The sequence below is a fragment of the Phalacrocorax aristotelis genome, chromosome Z (assembly GCF_949628215.1).
Source record: "Phalacrocorax aristotelis chromosome Z, bGulAri2.1, whole genome shotgun sequence".
Taxonomy (NCBI): Eukaryota; Metazoa; Chordata; class Aves; order Suliformes; family Phalacrocoracidae; genus Phalacrocorax; species Phalacrocorax aristotelis.
Window position 1 is genome coordinate 13,774,849 of NC_134311.1, and position 10,409 is coordinate 13,785,257.

The 10,409-nt window shown below is 42.5% G+C and overlaps 1 protein-coding gene and 1 long non-coding RNA gene across 2 annotated transcripts in view; one reads left to right on the forward strand and one right to left on the reverse strand.

The window, feature by feature from the left end:
• MTAP (methylthioadenosine phosphorylase) overlaps window positions 1-1,577 on the reverse strand; it is a 35,934-nt gene extending 34,357 nt beyond the window's left edge. The window contains exon 1 of the mRNA XM_075078311.1: window positions 1,457-1,577. Within this exon, the coding sequence (XP_074934412.1) occupies window positions 1,457-1,474 (18 nt within the window). The 5' untranslated portion in view covers window positions 1,475-1,577. The remainder of the gene's footprint in view (window positions 1-1,456) is intronic.
• A 32-nt stretch (window positions 1,578-1,609) lies between these two features.
• On the forward strand, window positions 1,610-5,367 carry LOC142050016 (uncharacterized). The gene is made up of 3 exons (XR_012657887.1): window positions 1,610-2,442; window positions 3,691-3,809; window positions 3,904-5,367. It is a non-coding gene; the product is annotated as an uncharacterized LOC142050016 (long non-coding RNA).
• The last annotated feature ends 5,042 nt before the right edge of the window (window positions 5,368-10,409 follow it).

A 10,409-nucleotide genomic window follows, 5' to 3' on the forward strand; every position in this document is an offset into this window, starting at 1 on the left:
CTGAATGCAAGGAATGGCAGAGAGGAGCTGACTCAGGGGTAAAAGTCTCACCTTCCTTCAAAAGGCAGAGACAGCCACATATACCCCATTCTAGACTTTGTACCCTACAAAGGCACATGAAGGACATAACCTGTAAAAATTATGGGAGACTGTAGCTATGGTTATCAAGAATTAAATCTAAAGTAAAATGGCATTGCTGTGGAATGAAACATGACATATTTTACTATGGTATAGTCCACCTCAAACATTGGGATGAAAAGAAACAGAAGTGAAACATAACGAACCACAAAAGTAAAAGCATTTCTCTGTGGAAGTCCAAATAACAATCACACTTAAGTGCATGCCTTACTTCACCTACTGTTTGGTGAAATTCCTCAAATAGGTTCAAGCACAAGACACAGAAGTATCAGTGCAGTAACAGTCTACACTTGTCCATCTGAGGGTCTTAAACAGTAGTACGTTAAGCATTGTCAGGATCAGCTGTGAGGCTTTGTGACAACTAACAATGATTAAATATATCTGCAATCTTTTATTTTGGGGGTGTTAAGGAAGAGGATGGCATTAAAAAAAAAACTTTAACTTCAAAGGAAATAAATAGCAAGCTGCATGCAATTTATAGTTAAGAGAATAAACTTGCTGCCTCTGTAAGTTAAGACAGCTTTCTTACTGTAACCGAATTCTACACACCGAAACAACAGGGAGAGTTACATCACCTCAGAACACTAATTCATATTGCGGTCAAAACACGAACCCAGAGTTTCAGCCTAACTGGCCTGCTCATCCCTGATGCAGGCCCTCACCATTTTAGAGCCATTTTTTAAACCTACGGGACGGACGAGTATTAGGTGAAAACCTTCTGTAGCGGCTCCCTTATGCCGCAGCTTCGGGGTCTGCGCACCCCGCGGTACTACAAACCCGCCCTGGTCCCTCTCACTGACTAATGCCACACACCGCAGCCGGGGCGGAAGCCCTGAGAAGCAGACGCCTCCGGCTAACATTGAAGGGGAAAGAAAAACAAAAACCCAAGAACCTAAAAACATTTCGTCCCTTCCGGGCCGGCTCCGGGGGAGCCAGCGGGGAGAGCCCGGGCAGCCGGCAGCCTGGAGAGAGCAGGGGGGCGGGCGCTCGGCCCAGCACCGCCCGCCATGACGACCCCTCTACCGCCAGGCACCGCTGAGGGCCGCTGCGCTCCCGGCTAGAGGGCGGGGGGGATGGGAAGGAAGTAGGGAAGGAAGGACGCGGCGGCAAGAGACAGCGCCTCCGCCCGCGCACTCGGCGGCACCAAGAGGGCAGCGGAGTGACTGATGCCCTCCCGCTCCACGCTCCGCAGCCAGCCCGGCAAGAAGAGAAGAAGGGAAGGAAGTGGCAGCTAGGGAGCGGTTGAGGGCGGTGGCGGGCGCCGCCGCCGCCGCCTCCTCCTCCTTCCCGCCCTATGGCGGCGCGGATCGCCACTTACCTTCACGGCGGCGGCCATGTTTGGCGGGAAAGGCCGGGGAGGGGCGGGGCTGGCAGCCGGCCAGCCCGTCCGCACGCTGGGGCCTCTCACCGCCTGGCCCGGCCCGGCCCCGCCCCACACCCGCCGGCCCCCCCACACCCGCCGGCCCCCGCTCCCGGCGCCGCGGGCAGGGGTCGGCGGCGCCTCGGCGGCGGGAGCGTAGCCGTCGCCCGCTCTTCGCTAGATGGCAGCGCCCGCCCGCGGTGAGGGGAGGCCGAGGCCGCCGGCGCCGTTGGGGTCCAGTCCCCGGATACTTCTGGCCCGAGAGGACGCGGGGGAGGCCCGGCAGCCCCGCGGCGTGGTGGATCCGTGCCTGCGGCCCGAGTGGGAGCGGCCGAGCGTGCCCGAGACTCCGCTCCCGCCTGAGGGACCGTTTCCGGCTGTGAGCCCGGTACCGGCTGTTTGGCCTAACGCTGGTCACGCAGCTGGAGTTCTTCAGGAAGCGATTAGGAACAACGACGCAGAAGAGCTCCGTGGACTGAAATCTGGTTTATCGTGGTTTTGTGTCACAGCACACGACATAACTGCTTTGGTTTTGCCTTTTTTCCTCAGGATAGCTCCACTCCAGAAGTGGATATCGCAATCCCATTATTTTTGAGTATTTCTGTTAATACGCTGTTCCTACGCTTCACCAGTGGCCTTGTCAGAACTTCTCTAACGTGCTTTTGAAACATCGCCAACGTCTGGTCCGTAAGCTCTGAAACGTTATTACATCCTTGAAATGCATCCTTGGTGAAGGTTTTAATACTTTTTAAAAAAAGCTTACATCTCGGAAGTACTTTCAATAAGTCAGTGAGAATGCTGCTATGTTTAAATACCTCTTGAAGTGGCAGCCAGGGTACCCATCCTGCCTTCTTTTTAATACCATTTCTGATCTGCATATTTACATGTGACTCTCCGGGAGTCTTCACTGACTGCTTGTAAACGGCGCGATGCTGCAGTTGGTGGTATGTAAATACTTTTCGAAGTTATGCTGTAGTTTCAGAAGCAGAAACAAATGTTGTGGTATAATAGAAATAATTTATCTACTCAAATGTGTAAGTATGTGCTAAAAATGATAAGCATTGGCTTGGTCTCTCTGAAAACTAACTTTCAGATGGTCTATATTTCAGCTGGACCACCTACCGTTTCCCTGGAGACACTGATTTATTTGACACACACACACACCCGCCCCCCCCCCCCCCCCCCCCGGTTCCTCAATTTGTCAACAGAGGGTGGAACTAAACAGCACACAATATCCCTGGAGCACCTAAAAAACCAGTGACATGAAGTAAAAAGTACTGGATTAGTCCTGGATTGCCAGAAATGGCAGAACAAGACCAAAATTCCAGCTCTAATCTATGTGAAAATTTGTAATTTATAGTATTTGTAGCTAAGTGGAAGAGGTTTGTTTTAAATTAAAACCCAATTCATTTAGTAGTTTGATATGATTTAAATTAAGGGTGGTCTTTTCAATATCCAGAAATGATTCTGAGAACAAACTGGAGCAAGTTTTGGGGAAAAAAAGGAGAGTTTTGTTTTTTTTCTGAAGTGCACATAGATAGAAAGTATATATATGTAGCTCTCCAAGCTAAATATAGCTTTCAGAGATATGAAAAGGTAAACACTATATCATTATATACTAATAATTACAGTTTTCCTATTAGTGGTATTTTTCTTGTTACCACAACTCCATACGTTTAAGCAGAACATTAATTTTACTATACACCTTACCTTTTGAGAAATATTGATAGTTTTGGTATATTTATGTACTTTATTTCTATGGACAGATATAAATATCAAGTGTAGAGCTTTCAAAACCAGCCAGTGTCTTGTTAATTGGAAGTACTACTTTTAAGAGTATTTGTTGCAGAATTTCTTCCGAGCAGCTTTACTTATCAGAGAGACCTCAGCCATCTAGGCATTACATTTTCATGTGCCTCTCAGTGCTACCTGTCTGTTAAAAATGTCACATATCTGCTAGTAAATGCAAGCTCGGATTCATTGCTGAGCATACGTCCTACATTTTATCGCAGCTGAGAAATCTGCTGGGATCTGTGAGGCAGCTTATTGTATACCAGAAAAAGGATACTCATGATAACTTAAGGCCGTGGCAGCTGGTGCTGAACTTGTGTTGCAACTGGAATTTGCTCTCGGTGCAGCTTTAAACTTTACCCTCTTGTCTTTGGTGTGTTCTAAGAGATCTTCACTCACAGGTGGGATGTTTGTCAGAGAAGCTGAAGACTTTTTACTGCAGTTCAAAATATGAGACTATACTGATGAGAAATGGACTTTGGAAAGTTGTAGTTTAACAAAGGCAGAAAGAAGGATATGGGTAAGATTACATGTTAACTTATTCACTTCGGAGCAGTATAGCCATAAGTATAGCCGCATTAACACTGAAATTTACCCTATTTTTCTCATTCTAGGTTGGCCCTTCTATTGAAGGTGTATGTTCTACTTTCAATGTACAGAATCTTCTAGTGAATAATTTTTGGCAATTCCTTCTGTTTAATTTTACTACAATTTTCCTCCATTGAATCCCTTTAAAAAGCTGTGCCAGTTGTATTGCAGTATTAATCTTCTACCACAACTATGTGCAATCCGTTTGCTTTTCCAGTTCTATTTTTTGCTTCTTTTTGAATATGGGAGCTCACTTTGTTCAAATAGTGTGAAAATATTCACTATTTGAACTCTCAAGGACCATATGAGAGAGTCCTTTCTTACTCCCATTTAAAACCTGTGCTAGCTGCTCCTGCACAGACTGTTCCCATGGGAATTTGATACTGTTGCTGTCCAGAGAGGTACCAGCTTTCCAACTTTGTGCTTATGGACTCTCTGTACTATATGTATTCTGTAGGAGTATTACTCTATATAGAGCTCTATATATATCCAGGGTAAATCTGAACACAGAACAGCAAGTGGAAAAGCCTGCTCACGGCGAATTTTTTGTGACGTAGATGTTTCAAGAAATGTTGAGCTGGAAGCCCAAAATAAAGCTTCATTAGATGGGGTTTCTGAAGATGTCTAGTCTGAGCCACTGTTTTCACACATTCCAGACAGCGGGTGGGAAGCTTATCCTCAGAATCAGAAAAAGGAGCTGAAAAACTGTATTTCTGCATACGAACTAAGTATGTTTTCAAATTTAATACCATGCTAATTGCAATCTAGCAGTTAACTAGTAAGTACAACCTGTATCAAGATGAAATTTTACACTTCTTCAAGTGAGCTCACTGTGTATCAACAGGTAGTGAATCCCCATTACTTAACACCAGCTTATTACTTAGGTTGAGCCATACATGCATTTAAGCCTTCAGGGTTATTTAACTGCTCAGTTAAATGGTAGGAGATAGTGCTTTGTGAAACAAACATTTTAAAATACTTCCATTTCTGAGGATAATACATTCTGGTAACTCAGTTTTGAATAACTTAAAATTAAAATCCTGTAACAGGACTGAGAGATAGAATCCAGTTCACTGGCTGTTAATCAGTAAACCATAATCTAGATATTCTTAATGCAGCATTTGTCAGTGTAGTCAGCTTTTTACAGCAGCCATTTGAAATTGGAAGCAGGTCATCAAACACCACCCCTCCAAAACCACACCATAATACTCCGGAAAACATTGTGACCATGGATGTTCAGGAAGAACGTACACTATTAAAAAGACACTGGTTACAGGATTACTAGAGAGTTTGCAATTTCAGTTCACAATTGCATTTACGACGTTACAGAAAACCTTGAAATAAAATAGTAGCTTTGTATTTTCCCAGAGGGTGCACTTTGTACTTCATATTCTAAATGATGCAATGTAAATCCATTTATCTGAATAAAAATGAGTAATGTACTGGAGTTTCATTTCACTTTTTCAAAAATAAATGCACAATGACTTGTAGTCTCTCTGCTTTGATTTCTCAGTATTTCAGGCAGCTGTGTCTCATGGGCAATGTGTCCCTGGCTTAAGTTAAAATACTACGTAAGAACTGAGTTTTATTTATACCTTACACCTCTCAAAAATACAAAAGACCTTTAGATGAAAATAAGTAATTTATACACCAGGTTAAGGTCCTTTGAACTTAAATGTAAAGTGTCTTTTTTTTTTTTTATGGCCTAAGAGAATTGTGGTGAAAGACCACATGTAGTCAATACCTGAAAACCCTGACCATAGAAGTACTGGCGGGAAGGTCTGACAATTTAAGGTCACTGCAACTATCTGAAAGTTCTGGCCATTTGTCTGACAGAGTTGTGAAATCTGCCAAATGAACGGAAACATTCTTGTTTGTGTAAGAAGCACTTTAATTACACAATGTATTATTTTGTTAAATACAGAAGACAGTCTATGTATAAGAAGGTAATTCTTCACAGTGCAAACCAAGTTTGGGAGAAGAAGGTCTAAAGTTGTGGGCAATAATTAGACATAGTGACCCTTGAGTTTTAATCCCTCTTCTGACATCAAACACTTTTGTGCGTTTAAGTAATTTAAACTGTCCCTCCTGTAAAGTCATAATCATGATGATAATCAACCTTAACTACCTTGAAGAGGTGTTCAGATTAGCTAGAGTGTAGTGAAAATGCTTCAAAGATGAAAAGCCCTGTATCAGGGTAAAAGGTCTTACTATTTTTTATTACAACAAAACTTGCTGTAAAGAAATAATAGTGCTGTGTACACATAGCTGAGCTCTGAAATGATTTTACTAATGCTACTTCAAAGAAACATTCACATTGAAGAGAGGGGGAAATAAAGGCTCAGTCAAGTCATGTTTGCCTTCTGCATTCATCCATGCAGATCTCAGTGTCTAGAGTTCCCACTATGCTGAACTGCTTGTAGACTTCGTTGGTTTAGTCCTACAAATTCACAGACTTTATTTTAATAGTGATAGGGTATTGCACACTTGTTAAAAGAAGAGCATCCTCTGTGTCCTTCTGTATCAACTAAGGCTTGACCTAAAGAGGAAGCCCATAGTTGCCATATGCTCTTACTGTGAAACTACCTCTCTCTTGCACATTGCATGTAAATTTTGTTTTCTCGTGTCTACTGAAAACAATTTGTTGGACCCTGTCCCCAAAGTAATAATTTAAGATTTCAACTGACTTCAAAGAAAAATTAATGTCTGTGTTTGGCATTAGGTCAAATAATTCTTAAGCATAAAAAAACTTCAAGGCTACTGCATGGAATCATCCAAGCATCATGTTCAGTAATATTTGAAAACATAAATTTTCAGCTGTTTATTATGATCCACTAGCTAGAGTTTATTATTTCTACAGCTCTCTTGCGGAGCAGAAAGCTCTGTGAACTCTCAAAAGTGTGCCAGCAAAAGGCTAACTGAGGAAGGTCAAGCAACCTTTATCAATAGCTGTAGTGAAGATGGCTGTCTTTACATTGACTCTGCTATGGGACTGTAACACTTCACATTGCTCCATCCATTTGCAAAATGAACAGTGGGCTTTTCCCTAATTTGCAACATGAGGAATTATCTTCAGGGGGCCGTTTCAGCAAAACAGAAACACCATAAAATCCCTTCTCTAGCATGGTTTTTTCTCAAGGAGAAACCCGTCAAGAAGCTGAGCTGATCAGCTTCAAAGCAGTGATGTGCTCCTTGAGCACTAAATAACCTTAATGAGGTGAAGATTGCCCAGTCCACAGACAGAGCAATTCTGCCAATCACAAGTGAAAGGACAGGTAATTTACTGATGTAGTTTTTTGGAAAGCTTCCATGCAAAGAAACGCACACGATATGAGATCAAGTATATAAAATCTACTACAAGATAAGACAGGCAGGGCCAGAACCTTGACATTTGCTGTTACTGACAAAAGTTACTTCAGAAAATAAAATCCGTACTGTAATTAAGCAGTCATACTTTTCTTCCCAATTGTAGTGTACAGCCTCAAAGTCCCCCTTATCTTCCATGATGCCACAGAGAAAAGGGAAACCCAGATCATGTAGGAAATGATTACAGAAGATGAGGATTATTTCAATTAATATCTGCACTAGTCTGCTATAATTAGAGGTGTATGCTTCTCCCTAATACTGCCCCCATACCATAGTTCTTGTGCATGAAGTACATGAGTGCATAGACATGCTTTCAAAATTAATCTAGGTAGCTATAGTATGAGCTGCATCCCTATGTGGCTCTGCTGGAACTTGCTTATCACATGCTTCTACTTCCAGCATTTTTTTTAATGTGTGCATCAGCTTAGCTCTACATCAATCACACAGGTATTAAAAGGGGAAGAATGAAAAATACTGGCATAGATTTTCCATTGGTTTATGTTGAGGTGTAGTTATTCGAACCCCAGCTGGATTTTGTTTACCCATAACTCCACTTTGACGGTGTCTTGACTTCAGGTGCCTCCTTGGTCCTGCTCAGGCATCACTTCTCTATGACTTTGATGACTAAAAGTTAGATCCCGGTGATTGTAAACTGCACCCCAGGGGTCTGGCCCGGGAGGCATGGTGACTCAGAGGTGTCTGACGAAGTCTGTCTCCCCGCTTCCTCCTGGCTGCGGGCGTGAACGTACCCACTGCTGGCCTAATGCATCCTGCAGTTTTTAGATGCCTGTCCCACACAGTCTTGCTGTGGATGGTGAGCAGTGGGAGTGGGGCCAGATCTTCACCTTGTCTGTGCCTCTGCCTGCAAGTGGGCTTGCAGACCCTTTTCTTTACAGTTAGACCTTGGGTCTGGCAGGTCCTCTGTGGAGGTGAATAGGTATGTGGACATTTAATGCTTCACTCTGAAGTTTGCTGGTGCTTCCAGCCAACACCTGGCTATGCTGTGCCAAACAAAACCCACATCACTTTTTCCTGTGAGTCCATTGCAGGTACAACTTATGTCCTTCAGCAATGTGATTTAACTCTCTCAGTGGAATAGCTCCTTTTCCTCACCTGAGCAGCTGATGTAGTCTGTGTGGCAACACTGGTTAAGCCGTGATGTATATGTCATCTTCTAGCTCATCATCCAGCTTTAAACAGAAATTAAAAACTAGGTCCATGCATGTTACCTGAAAAAGAGGAGGTTTATGTGTCTTCTTTATATTGCCATCTTCCAAAATAATAAAAGAGCTAAGAAGGTGACAAAAAAGAGTTTAATTCAGTAACTATTTTAAAATATTTGGAGTGAATCTGTAGAGGTATTTAAAAGTTTATACCTAATACTTTAGTTGGTCTCACTATAAGATGACTAACACAATGTAGTAAGAAGAATAAAATAAAACCCCTAAATAAAGGACATACTACTTTCCAGCTTAGTAAAGGGACAATGCTTTGAATAAAGGGTTCATGTCTGCTGGTGTCCATTATGTGTATGGCATTCATCTTACTGTAGTTGAGAAACATGCAGTATTTTAAAAGTATTTCTCCTAACAACACCCAGACGAGATGGGAAAAATACTTACAGATGATAGGCTAGAGGCTTGATAAAGAAGGTCAGGGTGTTGAAATACTGAACCCCTCAGCTGGTGCTCAGGTCTCTATCTATGTAATCAGTTAATGGGGAGAGCTGCACACCTCATAATGAGATCAATGTATCCCAAATGCCAAGAGAGATATCACCCAGAGCTTGCAGAGTAACTTCTGTGTTGTCCCTGCTACAGGTTGAGTCTCTTGGCAAACCCAAGTAGGAGGGCAGTGCAATTGCAGTGAGTTGTACTGCTACAGTCACATCCGCAAAGAGAAGGGAAAGAATTTCCCAAAAAGCCTTTTCCAGGAGAATTCTCTGGGTCTCAAGTGAACACAGAGGTGCATCTTGCGACATCACTGCCCAGACATCTGACTTCCACACAGACTCAGGCACAAGGAAAACAACTCTCCGATTGTGACAGGGAATCTCCATCAGATGCTCATGTGACAGAAAGAGTTTTCAGAAGCTGAAATTTTGTCTATGAAAACTATCTAATTACCACAGTCTTTGAGCAAGATTTAAGAGACAGCTATAAGGTAAAAATCACAGTTCTTGGGATCAACATCCTTTACTGCTGTTTTTTATCCGCTGTAATATGTAGAACATGATTAACAAGGGTATTATTGTGCCGGGTGTCTCTTATGAAACTATGCCTTGCTGTAGCCACCAATTTACTGTTGCAAGGAAAAATCTTCAATGTAGACAAGAAAAAGTGCTACTAATTGTGAGAGCTTTGCAATTGCACAGCATGTATTGAGATGCTTTCTGCTTCAAAGTGCTTACTGTTTACACAGATCCAAACAGGCAAAGAGGACATGAGGCAGAAACAGAAGCAACCGAAGCTACTTGTGCAATGAAAATATAGAAACAGAATCAAGGTCTCCTGACTCCTAATCCCATACCTCCGCTGAGCCAGACCAAGTTACAGCCACCGAGCTTCCTCAAGAAATAACAAGTTGTAGTGGCCCAAATCCTAGTTTTGAGCTCATATACATTAATAATTAAGCCTGATGCTGCTGTGCACTCATTGTTCCTCCACCCTTCTAATAGCTTCACCACCTGCTTAAGAAAAGGGCTTTTCCAAAGCTTCCCCAACTTTCCTCAGGACAATGCATAAGAACAGATTTAAATTTTTAATGGCTTCAGAGAATTCTCGAACAACTGTGGAAAGAAGGAAAGCAGCAGAAGACCATGACTGTCTCTAGAGTTAATCAGCCTGAATTAAATGAAATGGGAATAGTTTTAGGAGCCTAAAAACCCACATGGATAGAATGAACTGTTTAACAGGTTTGTGAACCCTGTGGAATCACCACTGTGCTTCTACAAATGTCCTGTTTTCTGATTTAATAGGAGTAGATTTATTTAACACGATCATCTCCCAGAGGTCCTTTCCAACCTCAATCATTCTGTGATTCTGTGATTCTTTTTCTAAGCAATTAATATAAGTCTTTGGATGAAGAAAGGGGAAGGGTTGTGCTGGGGTAACTGATTTGTCTTGTTACTATAATGCATTATCAAAATAATTTGAGTTTAACAAGC